The following is a 14,338-nucleotide window of genomic DNA, read 5'->3' as shown; positions in this document are numbered from 1 at the left end:
ACGCTTACTGCATGTCAAAGATTTGATGTCACTCAGAAAACTGATTTTCCTTTTAAATAAAACCAGAAAAACAAAACCGTGCTGCAAATGACTGATGAACAGAATAATTAATGATTTTAATAAAAATGTCTATTCTGGTCCAATACTGTAATCTATTACACGTTTATCATGTTAACAGAAGATGTTAATGAGGAAACTGGCCAAAAAATGGGCACCACTCTTTTTCCTATTTTAACAGGAAAAATGAGTGAAGGAGGTGATGTCAGACAGACTGGTGTGAGTCACAGAGGCCCTTACTGCAGCTTCATTAATAGCACATGAAAAGCACGTATTTTACCCATTTCAATATTTTCCTTTTAAAGACAGGTCTCAGACGAAGGCCAGGGTCATAACAGCCGTATAAAAGTGGAATACTGCCTGAAGTGAGTGCTCCTTTAACTGTTTATATGTGAGCCCATGCACACCATAGTGCAATGTGGAAATACTAGTTGTGCAGGTAAAGTGTACTTCAAATGGTGGACCTTTATGTAACTTTAAAAATTAAATTGTAGAAAACCTAAAGTATTTTTTCAGAGTTAATACTAAGACTGGAATCCTTCCTTCACTGGTACAGAGCACAGCTTAGCAGCTATGCTCAATAAACTCTTAGGAAATGTGCAACGTTTAGAAATAGCCACTGATGTTTATAGATGTTGACAGTATGAAGTGTTTAGTGTGTAATTTATGGTCTGAAAATGTTTACACACTGACATTTGTTTTAAAAAAGTTTAATCCAGTTAAATTATGTGTTAAATTTAAATACATGTACACAGAACAGCACAAAGAACTAGAGTATCGTAGAAAAATACAAATCCTTCTTGATGTGGGATAAATCATCAGTGCTGCTGTCTGCATCCCGGCAGCTCTTATCGTGGGCTTGGAGTCTTCAGTTCAGCACTGAAGGCTCAAGGCTGTCACGAGAGGAGGACTCTGTTGTCTTTGGCCCACTTCCTCATAATTCGGATGATGTACTCAACCTGGGGGTTTCCTGAATTTCGCAAGAGGGTCAGCACCTCTTTAAGAGTCTCCCTAGGGTGAAAACAGGATATGTGAGGATACAAGATTACGTAAAGAATGCACAATCTCTCATGTTTACTTTGCTTAAACCTCACACCCATTCCTGCAGACGGCACGATGATCAAAACTAAAACCACCCCACAGGAAAGAGAGACAAACATACTTGGGCTCCTTGTTTGCCAGTATGAGCTGAAAGACGCCGACACACGCCCCTCTTTTCCCCTCCCAGTAGTTGGAGGCTGGGTCCAGCTTCTCCAGTGCATCAAAGGCCTTCGCTGCGTAGTAGAACTGACCCATCTGAAACGACAGGCTGCAGTCATGAGCATCGTCACGCAAAGCCTGTTTACTAACTTCTTTAACTTCAGGTGGACTATTTATGCTCATTCCCAGCTCCATATTGTTGTTTTTGGACTTTAGAGTAGTTTTGTGTGATTCACGGCTTTCTTATTTCATGCCGGCCCCTTGTGCTGCCCCTCAGTTAATCCACTGTCTAAAACAAGCAGTTTGTGTCTCTTTGAGGCCCTGTGTCTTCTGATTGGCTGCCCCTCACAAACAGCAAGTGGATTCCTGTGCTCACAGTCAGAGCTGTGTCCCTGAGATGACCTTATTACAGATATCTCCTCTCTTTGACAGCAAGATGTTTAGAGGTAAGAGTCTGAAGTCTGTGAAGCTAAAAGTGAGTTTTTGACTCAGTGATGACCTCATTTATATGTAAGCATCCAGCACTCTGACAGTTACACACAGAAAATAAAGAAAAACACAGTAAGTCCACTTTAAAAAGATATCAAAATATTTTCGGTAAAGACTGCAGCTGCACAGCCTGTGAAAAATACCACAAAATCCAGCAGGCGGAGCATAAAAGGTGCCGTTTCTCCATTTAAGGTGACATTTGGGACTTCTAAAATACATCTGACATTTCTGAATTCAGGATGCAGGCATTCCTCAGAAATGTTACACAACTGAACTGAAGGACTCCTGCCTTCAGCAATAAATGAAGGCGTTTTAACAAGCGAGCTGCCACGTGTAGTCATGCAGCAGCCAGAATCAATGATTTACTCTCAGACAAACAAAAACATAAAAGTACTGTTGTTGTTATGAGGCTGAGTATTTGCTGCTTTTCTTGATCTGATACCGTGACAGGTTTTTGTCTTGTCTCCATCTATGGAAAATAAATAATCAGCAAGTTACTCAATAAAGTATCAAATCATTAGCTGTGGCACTTTGTGTAAATTCATCACAAAAGGCAAATAAATATTCAAAGCAGGGCTGCAACTAAATAATAGTTTTCATTTCTTATCATTAATCTTTCCTTCAGTGTTTGGAAAGGAAACCACTAACTAACCACTAATTAATCAATCAATATAATTGATTCGTTTTCCCTGTCTACTTAATCTCTTATTCGGGGCTATGGTGGAGGGGCAGGAACATATCCCAGCTGACTAACTCATTTTCTCCAAAATCTTAAAATGAACCCTGTGAAGTCGCAGTTATGAGCATAACCCTCCAGTTTGTTCTGAAGATGAGCAAAAAAGTATTTTTGGAGCAATGTAAACACTTTTTTTGTCCCCTGATTGCTGAGACTTCGTGTTCTGATAGGATTGGGGTCATCGCTGCTGATGAGTAAGATCTCACCGGGTTAAAACAGCCACCACATACAGTACAAGAGGAAGAGGAGGGAGGAGGATGTCACCTTGTAGCAGTCATTGGCAATGAGCTGGAGCAGATGGAAGGAATCTGAGGAGGTTCCCATCTTCAAGTAGAGCTCCCAGGCAAGCTGACCCTTCTGGTTCATTATGTCTGATGAGACCGAGATCAGTGTTCAATAACCCAACACTCACATGCAGTTTCAGCTCTTTTACATTCAAATATGGAACATTTTAAAGGCTGCGGGCAGGTTTTATTGATGTAGATTAAAGCTGAGAATGGAAGAAATTTCTTCCATCAGAGGTTTCTCAGAGCTGCTGAGAGAAACTCCAGCTGAGTGATGAGAGACCTTAAATTCTTTAAAGGCCTCAGGCTGGAAATGTTTGATTCGGGCCTCAGCCTCGGTGAACAAGTAAAAAGGGGCGCTCATTTCTATTTTCACTGTGTAAAGGTGTCTAAGAGCTTTTATGTGATCAGATGAAGATTACTGTATCCTTTTCATGTCTACCTAAAAAGGTTTCACAGATGTTTGTGCAGCTGGCAGCAGCAACTAAGAAACGGGATCATTTATGCTCCTCGTTTGGTTGTTACACACTTAGTTATAATATATGCAAAACTCCTCATCTTCATACTGAACAAACACCTTATCAGCAGAGTGAAATTAACAGATGGCGTTCTTGTGTTGGCAGCCGGCTGCAGTGAGGATTACTCTTACAGTTTTACTGATTATTTTTGACAGAATCAGCCAAGCCTCAGAAGCGAGGCTGCCATATCGTGTCATCGGCCCCTCTGGCCATCACCAGTAGGCGGTAGGTGAAGTGTCTTGCCCAAGGACACAACGACCGAGACTGTCGGAGCCGGGGCTCGAACCAGCAACCTTCCAATTACAAGACGAACTGCCAACTCTTGAGCCACAATCGCCCACGATAGCACCTTTTAATCCTTCTGTGTCAAAGTCTAGCTCAGAGTTGAGCTGCCCAGGACAGATTTTCTTCTGTTATGTTTTTGTGTGAATCCCTGTTGTGACAGATGCACTTTTTGTTTTATTGTTTAACTGGACTTTACCATTTACCATTTTACAAATACTGAACAAGCAGAGTAGGAGTTTGCTTTCTCAGGGTTTTCTGGGATGACCGCACACATACATGCATGACAAGTCTGCATATAGTATGGCAATGAGTCTATGCTGCTGACAAATCAGCAGCAAGTGTTTGATTGAAATTGGGAAATTTAATTTGGCTCTGACTGAAATCTCATTGGAGGGAGGCAACACAAATTCCCCTAAGCAGGAAAAAACCCCGACTAGTGATACTTCACTGCACTCTGCAACAACTGTGTGATGCTGTCATGTCAATATGGATGGAAATCTCTGAGGAAATTCCAGCTTCTCACTGAATCTATGCCACAAAGATTTAAACCAGGGCTGAATAATGAAAGACCCCCTTATTATTGTAGTAGCAAAGTGTACCTAATAATGTGGCTTGTGACTGTAAATACACTGTATTACCGTTAGTATAACATCGACTATACATACAGCATCGTGCCAGCCAGCTGAGGTAAACGTAGTCATTCTTGATCTTTTCACTCTGAATGAGCAGAAAAACCTGTGAACCAAAAATTAAAATCAGTAAAAAGAAAAAGGCCAACAATTTATTCACAGACACATATAAATGGCTGCTCAGTTAGCGCACCTCTTCTGCCTCTCTGTAGTTGCCAATCGCTGCTTTTGCCTGAGCATAGTTGAAGTTGAATGTGTCATCGTTGTAGAAGTAACCCTGAAAAAGAAAAGCACAAAAAGGACGAGTGCCTACGTGTCCAGAAATAAAACGAGTGTCAGCCTTGTCTTGGTAGCACGAATCACGGAGGAGAAAACACACACACACACACACACACACACACACACACAAATAAATGTAAAGCACCACTTGTCATCTGAAGTGGCACTTCTCACCCAGCGTGTGGGCGAGTGTCTTTTTTTTTTACCTGAATAAAAAAATAAATAACACTGACTCTCCACTGCAAGCGAGCAACACCAACCTTGACCGAGTTGAGATAAATGAGAACGTCTTCAAACTGTTTCAAGAGAAAGAAGCAGGAGGCCATGCACTGTCTGCCAGGAATAGTATCTGAAAGGATAGAAAATGTAATACACACATGCTAACACACTTTCCTCAAATAATAAAACAGGTCAGATTTCTGTGGGGCGTACCGCACTCGCTCGCCGAGCCTCCGACCAGCTGAAAGAACTGCTGAGCAATTTTTAAGTGATCCCTCTGAAACACGAAAGCACAATTGCACATTTGTCTCACACACGGAGCCATCATTTTTGTTTGCATGTAACTCTTACAGAAATACTCACTGATCCGATTTTTTGTCCTAAAGCAGCGTTTACCACTCCTTTCAAAATGTACTCCTATTAAAAAAAAAGAAGATCAGAGTGAATCATTTGATCCATTGTTTCATCGCAGCTTCAAAGTCCGTCAAAATCCATTCCAACAAGTAAGGGAAAAAAACAAAACATAAAAGGAATACAAAAGCCAAACACGTCATGAGTTTCAGATTGTTCAGATCCAGGAGACATTAAAGTGCTTTTGAAGATAAAAAAATAAACTGATCAGAGGAAAGAAAAATCTCCTCGAGAGCTCTTAAGTGGGAAGAAAGAAGAAGAGTTTTTGTTAGCAGGATTTATTTAATCTGCCGGGGTTGTTTTTGTTTTACTGGGCATTTTCTTTCCTGTAACAAGACCATACAGTGACTTTAAAAATACAAGCACTGACTCTAAACTTAACATCAAACTTTAACAAATATCATATTAAAGTGAAACTGGAGAGACTTTTGGAGTGAAACACTATGACCAAACGTTTAAAAAGACAAAATTAAAACTTAACCTCACCTGAGGCGTGGTGGGGACCAAATCCTGGATGAGGTTATAAGCTTCCTCGACATCGTCTGTGAGCAGAAATGCGAGTATGTGAATGCGTCAACTCGATCAAAATCTGGTGATTAATACAGCTTTACATGAAATTAACATCTATTATCACTGAATAGTGATGCTGCACGATAAATTTGATGCTGCGAAAGAAAGAGTGCATCACGTTATGTTTGCCCATAATTTTTAGCTCCTCCAAAGGACCAATGAGCTTTTGCAAAGCCAAGGTGTACGTCACCCATTTATCCCCATTTCACAAGAATCGCTGATCCTCTCACAGTACTGTTCACTTGCACACAATTGTCTCCTAATCTTCACCCAAATTATGCTCATGGTCAGATTTGTCGCTTTATGGGCATTAACTTGTAAATTGCAATAGATTGTGAGTCAGAGAAGCTATTGTATCACTAATGTTTTGGTTTGTTATTAGATGAATGGCATAATAAGTTAGTATTACATAGTGTGCCAATAGGACTGTGTTTCAACATACTCATGACACATGTTGTTCATCTAGACCAAGAACATTTCTGAAGCATAAATGCAGTTGTGGTTGTAGCTGCATTATAACATGGGCTGGATTGGTCGGACAGGGGTGAAGGACATTGTGTCTCGCAATCTTGTCTCTGATTTTTGTAGTTGACAATTGCCCTCTAAGTGTGAGGACATTGTTCTCAGTAAAAAAAAAAGGATGGGGTGCCCACTCCAGGTTGGGGAGCAGTTGCTGCCACAAGCGAAGGAGTTGAAGCATCTCAGGGTGTTGTTCACAAATGCAGAGAGGGTGGAGACTTTATCTGTCAGGAAAGACAGGTTGATGCAGTGTCTGCAGAATAATAAGGAGTACAGGGCTATGCTGCTGATTTACTGATCGATCTGCGTTTCTACTTTCACTTGGCCATGAGCCCTGAGTAATGACCCCCACGGCTTCCATAACAGAAGAAGGACTAACAGATTCCCAGGCTTGAGGCCTCATCAAATCAAATCAAATCACTTTTATTGTCACATCACATGTGCAGGTACATTGGTACAGCACATGTGAGTGAAATTCTTGTGTGCGAGCTTCACAAGCAACAGAGTTGTGCAAAATACAATAATGTAAACAAGCAAAATACAAGAATGGCTACATCTGAAACTAATAAATATATTTACAATATATAATAGTATATGCATTTGTGTTGCACTCTGTACTAGTATACCCTGTCTAATCCCTTGTTTTGCCTGTATTAAAAAAAACAAAACAACAACAACGTTGCTGTGACGTGGCTACACACCTTGCCTGAGATAGTAGATGACCAGGTTGAGTCTGGCTTCAGGGATCACATCAATCAGAGGAGGCAGTACCTGCAATGCACCCTCCCCACCACGAAACACCACCTGCAGTACACAGGGATTCAGAGTGTTGAAGTGTAGCAGTCACTAGTGTGTACACACACACACACACACACACACACACACACACACACACACACACACACACACACACACCTGCTCACTTACAGCTGAAGCTTGTGGAGAGCTTACCAGGTTGTGTCGGATAAGCTCCTTAGCAAACTCAAAGGAGCAGGAAGAGATGTCGATTAGGTTCTTCAACTCAGCCTAAGGGGACCAGAGCACATGCACACACGCACACACACACACACGCACACACACACGCACACACACACACACACACACACACACACACACACACACACACACACACACACACGCACACACACACACGTCAAACCTACTAGCTAAAATCATCTAAGAAATAAAAAGGGCAACCACTCAAGTGTAACAGAGCAAGTAATTTAAAAAAAAACATGAGAACAAGCAGCTCAGCCTCACACAAATGTTAGAAACTGTTGGACTTTTCATGCTACTGTAATAGCACATGGTGACATGTAAAATGGGTAAAGCTAAAAAAGATTAATTTAGACTTTTTATCATTACCCCTTAAACCTTCTTAATAATAACTCATTACACAGTTACATTCACAACAATAAAGATGAAGAACCACCAAAGTATCGACCAGGACATGCAGCTCGGTACCTCTGCTGCTTTGCCGTTATAAAGTCTGTAGTGGTTGCAAGCCTTGAGGTTGAGAGCAATAGTGGAGTCGGAGATACTCTGCAGATACACGGCCAGCACCTCTTGGGAGACATCATAGTAGTCCAGCTTGTAGTAACACAGAGCCACGTACACTTTCAGAGCCAGAAAATCTCTGAAAAGACGAGATTTAAGATAAAAATGACTTTCTGGCTAATTTTGTCTTCTTTTTTTAACAAATATCTTAATAAATAAAGTTCTCACGATAATCATTATTATTAATTATTTTAAGCCTTCAAACACCAAGGCATGCAGACTGTTTCTACAAACATTTGTGAAAGAATGGGATGCCACCCGTGCAACAAGTCCACTTGGAAGATTTTAAAGGTTCTGTGATCAAACTTGCCAGCCGGTTGGAGTTTGCAGGTCCTCTCTGTTGTGGGGTTCCTCCCACAGTCCACAGACATGCTTGTTAGATTAATTAGTGTTTCTCAATTGGCTTTAGGTGAGTGTGTATAATTGTCTCTTTACGTGTCAGCTGTTTGGGATGTACCCAGCCTTTCACCCAGACATCACATCTATCCATCTGCACATGATCACAAAACAGCCCATCTTGGCAAGATAAAATAGTGCTCACATTACATATAGAAGTCTACACTGAGAGACAGCTATGCATTTCAAAACAACACATTTTCTCACACCTAGCAAATGACAGAAACTTGTTTTCTTGTGTCACGACTGTAGATATACATTCTCATTTTTAAATGAGAAAGTTGAAAAGGATATTTTAAGTTAACTGTAAATCTGAAAAGACTAAGATTTGAAGGTCTGTGGAGTGAAGTCTGTATCAAAGGGGTCACTCTCCCTTTGCACTGTACCCACGAACTATGTGGACAATATCCAACGGTAACATCTAAAAATGTTTAAATCAGTGAGATCAGACATTAAATGGACTTTACTCTGCCAGCTCCAGTACAAAATCCTGCAAAACAGCTTTTATCTTCCACATGTAAGAAAGAGAAACCCCCTGACAACAAATATTTTTTACAAATCTCTATTTTTCAATAATATATTTTTAGTGAAGTCAGATGGAGCTAAAAAGTCATTACAGGAACCAAACAAGCACAATCAAGGAAACACTTAAGACATGAGGACTGGATAAATGCAGTCCAGCTAAGCCAAATGAGGTACATCGAGTGTTTCAGAAAAGTCGATTCACGAATCTTCTCAGCACTAGTTTAAAATCTTTGCATTTCAGTGTCAGCAGTCAAAGGAAGTAGCGGTCCTCAGAGCTGCTGGCAGCTGGCAGATCTTTAACTGTCAACACAGTGAAACAAACAAACAAGCAAAAAACCCCCCCCACCTCAGCTGCTCACATGTTCCAAAGCCATAAATACATAATAACTCTGCAAGAAGAGGCAGGAGATGCCTACTGAAATCAAAGTATTTTCTTTTTCGCATCTGGATGCTCCAAATACAGCACAGTGGTTGGAGAAAGAAGGCTCACCAGGTCTACTGCACCGTCAATGGCACTATCTGTGTGTCTGCACGAAGTGTCAAAGTCATAAAATCTAATACCCCTCCATTAAAAGACTCTCACCTTTTAAGGGGTTCCTAAGATGCGCTGAAGTACAGCAGGAGTGTGAAACAAATGTCAAAGATTGAAAGGGAAGGAAAGGCACAGACCTGTTCTGCAGCAGAAGGCGTTTATAGATGTCTATGGCCTCCTGATAGTGCGAGCGCATGTAGTGGATGGATGCCAGGCTCAGCTGGTCTTCTGTCACATCCTCCAGGTTCTGGTGGAAACTCATCAGCCTCTTCTCATCATTGAACTGAGACGATGATATGAAGACAACGGACACGAAGGGAACAGCAATCAGAGGTGTGATCGCTTCTGGCAGGTGTAAACCTTCATGTGCTGAGCAGATCGTTTTCAGACACGCATTTTCTTTTTACATCATCTCTATTTTTGGGGGGTAATTATTCCTGTGTTGTGATTGACCAGGGATTAAAGTGGGATCTGGCAGATCTGGAGTAGTAGTGCAGTTTTAGCCAAAGAATTGCTTAGAAATAACACTTGTAATTATTTATATTGTAACACTATTAATCACTGTTTTCTTTATATAGTTCATTTCATTACACATAAACTCATAAACTGACACTTTCTTTCTGACACTTCATTACTGCCAGAGCCAAGCACACTTTCATCTGTTTTTGAAGCTTCAATATATTGCAAAGGTGTGCTGACTGAGTAAAAACTGAGTAAGTGAGTGCCACTGATGACTGTGGTTGTAAAGACAAGGGAGAGGGCAAGAAAACATGAATCAAACTCACAAACAAATCAGATGTAGATGAAAAAAACTTCGAAATCAGTGTTGCGTAAAAGAATTAACATGGTAGTCAGACAAAGCACAGAAAATACATAAAAGTGTGATAATAAAGGGATAATTTTCAAACCTTGTGAGCCAAGTGAAAAAGGAGCCTGTTTTGGAGGGGGGACATAGGTGCTAGGGAGAACAAGAGACATCAAATTCAGTTAGACAGCAAACCACACCAGAACAAGGAAACCAGTCATTACAACATTACCTAGCTCTCAGTGGTTATATAACAACATCAGGACACAGAACTCACACAAAGAATGGGCCGTGGCTTAAATGCGAGGTAGTCTTCAATCACACAGGATAACTTATTAAATCTTATCAGTAATCTCTGTGTACATCAAGTTTACACTCTTCAAAATAAAAGCCCTTTTAAAAAAATCCTGTAAGCTTTTTTTTCAATGAAAGGCTTAAAATAAACACTAAAACACACAAATACCAAATCTTACACAAGAGGAGCATCTTTTGAGAACAAACTGGTGTGCGACACATTAAAATTAACTTGGTAAGAAACAAACAAAATAAAATGCAAATCATATTTATTGTCTATTGGATCATTATTCATTATTCACAGCTTTCTGATTGGCTGTCTGATGCTGCACAACGAGGTTCTCACACCAGACACTGATGTGTTTATTTAAAATAAAGTAAATACAGTAATCCTGAGTTTCCTTAAATGTGATGAAGCAAAGAAAAAAAACAAACAGATCAATGATTAGTCGTTGCAGTCTTTTTTTATAAAGCAATAAACTGCATCACCACTAAATCCTCACACGCTGATAACCCTTCTTGCTGCTGCAGGACAGTCTAGCTGAAGTATATTGATTTGGACACACAGGAAGGGTTTCAACATGTTAGATGTCACTAAACGTGGTCAAATTAACCTTGACTCTGTAATGTTCGATCTATATGCAATACCTTTGCTTTCAAAAGCTTGCCATCAACTGCTGAACCAAGTAAGTACACATTTTTATATTAAAGCAGTTGCTGCTCTTGGTAAACCAAACATGTCCCAGTCTGGGACTCTACTTGTAACAGTTCCACAGAATACTAGTGCACGTCTGCCCTTCAGTAACATTGTACACAAATATCTGCCTACCCTTGGATGCAGCCTCCTCTGCTTCTTTATAGAGCCCCAGAAAAAACAGGGCACAGGCCAAGTAGACCCAGACCTCAGCAGGACACTCAGGTTTGTTGGTCATCGACTTGTACTCCTATCAGGAAATGGAAAGAGTATAATGGATAATCAAACATTACCCTACAAAAGCGTTTTGATATGTGAATAAAGTATTTGGGGGCTGTATCAAGGAAAACGCGCATTCACACTCATGTACAACAAAAACTACCTCCATAGCTTTCTTGTAATCCCCCAAGTGAAAGGCGCAGTACCCAATCCAGAGGTCTGCATCCTCCTCTCTCTCGCCAATATTTTTCTGAAACTAGACATGACACAGCAAGACATGAGCAGGTGCAGCAACACCGTTTGACGTTTCACAAATCAACAGTCTGAACAGCAGCACTACTTAGCCTCTCATCATGGAGTTGTAAGAAACTAAGAATATACTGTATACTATATTCTAGTTTGATCTGCTCACACAGTCGTGACAATCTAATAATACTCTAACTTATCTCCCCATAGTCAGGGTTTGCCATGGGGGGGAAATGAGCCTTTGGAGAATAGCTATACACGCAGGTGCAACTGGTCAGCATACACTCACCAACATTTCATTACGTATATCTGTTCAACTGATTCTTAATGCAAATAATCAGCCAAATCACATGGCAGAAAATCAATGCATTTAGACATATTTAGACAGGCAGACATAGTCAACAGTTTCTGAATTTCAAACTGAGCATCTGAATGGTGAAGAAAAGTGATTTAAGTGACAATGAATGTGGAATGGTTGTTGGTGCCAGATTGGGTGCTCAGAGGATTTCAGGAATTGTTGAACCTTGAAGCAGATGTAGTGGTCTGCTGATTCTGATTCTCACGTAAGACCACACTGCACACACAGTGCAGGTCAGGATTCAGCTACTTTTGATTTAGGAATGCATAAAATCTCATAACTGTTCCATCTAGGGAAGGGTAGCCCTTGTGAAAAGCATTAAATATGCTGTTGATCCCACATGTGCAAGAGTTCGAATGGGAAATAATCGAAAATGAATCTACTCACATATAAAGTCCTGAATTATCAGGCCTTTGGGAGACAATGGATAGATATGCAAATCTTTGTGTGCCCATGTTCAATTTTAAAGGCACATTGTACTTACATTTGTCAATAAACTGACACAAATCAATAGTGCTAAAAAAAAGAGCTGGAGATGCAGAGAATGACAGCTGAATGGAGGGAATTTTTTTGTGTCTATCTAAATTAAAAAAAAAAAAAAATGCGAAAAAGTTACACTGCAGGAGGTTAAAAAGTGGAGAGCCTCATCCAGAAACACATTCTTTGTGTATCTTATTTGTTTGTTTTTTCCTGCAAATGGGGAGTCCTTCCTCCCCACTGTTGTCAAGCGGATGTATATAGAGGCTCTTCTAAAGGTGGGGGTTCTCCCTCTATAACTGCAGGGTCTTTACCTTACGATATGCTGAGCAGAGGATACCAAAAGATGTGTACTGAGTTTTTCCTTAAGTACCTCTAACAACGTCAAGGCTCCCAGGTAGTCTCTCTGCTGCAGGTATTCCTCCAATCGGGGGAGCTTGCTTTTATTTCTTTTGTTTTTCTCACCAATGCTCGTTGATGTCTCTCCTCCCACGGCTGGTTTGACCCGAGAGAGAATCTACCGAGGAAAACAAATTTACTATATCGAGTTATAGCACAGCTTCTACCTAAATGGTGGGGTTAGGGTTAATCGGACCACCAAAGGAACGGTTAAGCAAGGCAAAAACAAGCAGAAATATATAATATTATAAGATATCAGAACATCCCTGGCGTTAAGTTTCCAAAAACATCAGCTCACCATTTCGATAAGTCTCTCCTTAGCTGAGGCTTGATTATCACTAACCCAGGTAACGTTTGGTGTTAGCTACGTTATTGCGTCCGTAACCTTTTACCATTTAATGGTCACTGTTGGTTTAATTAGTCATTAAAACCTCACAACGGGGTAAACGACAACTAAATTCTCTTACGGCTCTGCCGTGATTTAAAAAACAAAGAGAGAGAGAGAAGAAAATAACAAGTTTTACGCTGTGGCGTGGTGTATTTTCTACTTAGATGTCGATAGCATTAGCTAGTTTGTCGTTAACAACGACATGGTTAAAAGTTTCCGCTCGACGACTTTCAAAATAAAAATTACGACCACTAGACTTCACAATTTAACGAGACTGTTTAACATCTATTCAACGTAAACTGTTTAACGGAGGCAGATTGTTTTCTCCTGTGAATAAGCCGAATACAAAGCTTGTAATATCGGGAAAAGGAACATAATACCATTTTGTATTCAATCCGAGTTTGCTGTTAAACAGGAAGCAGCACGGTTTTTCTACGTCTAGCTTGACACAATGGTTTGGTCTTAGTTGCTTAGTAACCGAGTAGCGAGCAATGGCTGCGCCGTTTCATTGAGTTGGATTTATTCAGTACGTTTATTAAAAATAAAAATAGAAACATAGATATGGATTCCAAACCAAACAGAAAAAAATCAACCACTAACTTATTTTTTTACTGCCTTTTAGTATGGTTTGTCACTTATCCTCAATTAATATTAGTGTAATTTTCTCGAGACGACTCGTACGCGCCCCAGTGGCCTAATGGATAAGGCACTGGCCTCCTAAGCCAGGGATTGTGGGTTCGAGTCCCATCTGGGGTGGAACATTTTCTTGGTATTTGTAGGTTTATCGTTCTTTAAGATACGTTTTCACTTTACACAGTCATCATTGAAGCTGAGTGCAAACATCACAATAAAGATGAGTCATTCTCACTGCTTGATTTTTCTTTCTTTCAAAGACGTACATACCCTTTATACAAAAGTATAAAACATTATAGTATATGTCATGAAATTAAGTTAAATGGATATCACTTTGGACCAATGAATCTTTAGGTTAAGTATATGAAGTCCAGTTCACCGTACAACAATCAGCATTATTCTCACTTCAGCTCAGCAATGTTTATATAATGACAAATCAAAGAAATAATCCTCTGAAAGCAGTTTATCTTTCAAGGTAAGGACATAACAACATTTTAGAAAGGAAGCTAACAACCCAGGAATCCCATAGTCAAACTTACGCACAATAAGGAAACATAAAGAACATTAAAAAAATAAAGAAATTACCTTTTAACAGTAAGAAACCTGCAGCAGAACAAAA

General features: G+C 40.1%; 1 protein-coding gene and 1 non-coding gene across 2 annotated transcripts; one reads left to right on the top strand and one right to left on the bottom strand.

Annotated features, from left to right (window-relative positions):
* Positions 1–744: 744 nt before the first annotated feature.
* On the bottom strand, positions 745–13,290 carry ift56 (intraflagellar transport 56). Its single transcript, XM_085410245.1, has 18 exons — positions 12,997–13,290; positions 12,673–12,816; positions 11,382–11,474; positions 11,135–11,249; positions 10,115–10,164; positions 9,344–9,489; positions 7,661–7,832; positions 7,148–7,222; positions 6,898–7,000; positions 5,594–5,649; positions 5,060–5,113; positions 4,910–4,973; positions 4,738–4,826; positions 4,392–4,475; positions 4,235–4,304; positions 2,747–2,853; positions 1,220–1,353; positions 745–1,068 (listed from the first exon to the last, which is right to left on the bottom strand). The coding sequence occupies exons 1-18, from the start codon at positions 12,997–12,999 to the stop codon at positions 954–956; spliced, it is 1,674 nt and encodes a 557-aa protein (XP_085266371.1). The 5' UTR covers positions 13,000–13,290; the 3' UTR covers positions 745–953.
* A 479-nt stretch (positions 13,291–13,769) lies between these two features.
* trnar-ccu (transfer RNA arginine (anticodon CCU)) lies at positions 13,770–13,842 on the top strand. Its single transcript has one exon. It is a non-coding gene; the product is annotated as a tRNA-Arg (tRNA).
* Positions 13,843–14,338: the final 496 nt, after the last annotated feature.

This window comes from Rhamphochromis longiceps, linkage group LG6 (assembly GCF_057381845.1).
Source record: "Rhamphochromis longiceps isolate RC_006_pf linkage group LG6, R_longiceps_female_GT1.1, whole genome shotgun sequence".
Classification (NCBI taxonomy): domain Eukaryota; kingdom Metazoa; phylum Chordata; class Actinopteri; order Cichliformes; family Cichlidae; genus Rhamphochromis; species Rhamphochromis longiceps.
Note: the sequence above shows the minus strand (reverse complement) of the source record. Positions and strands in the feature narration are given on the sequence as shown.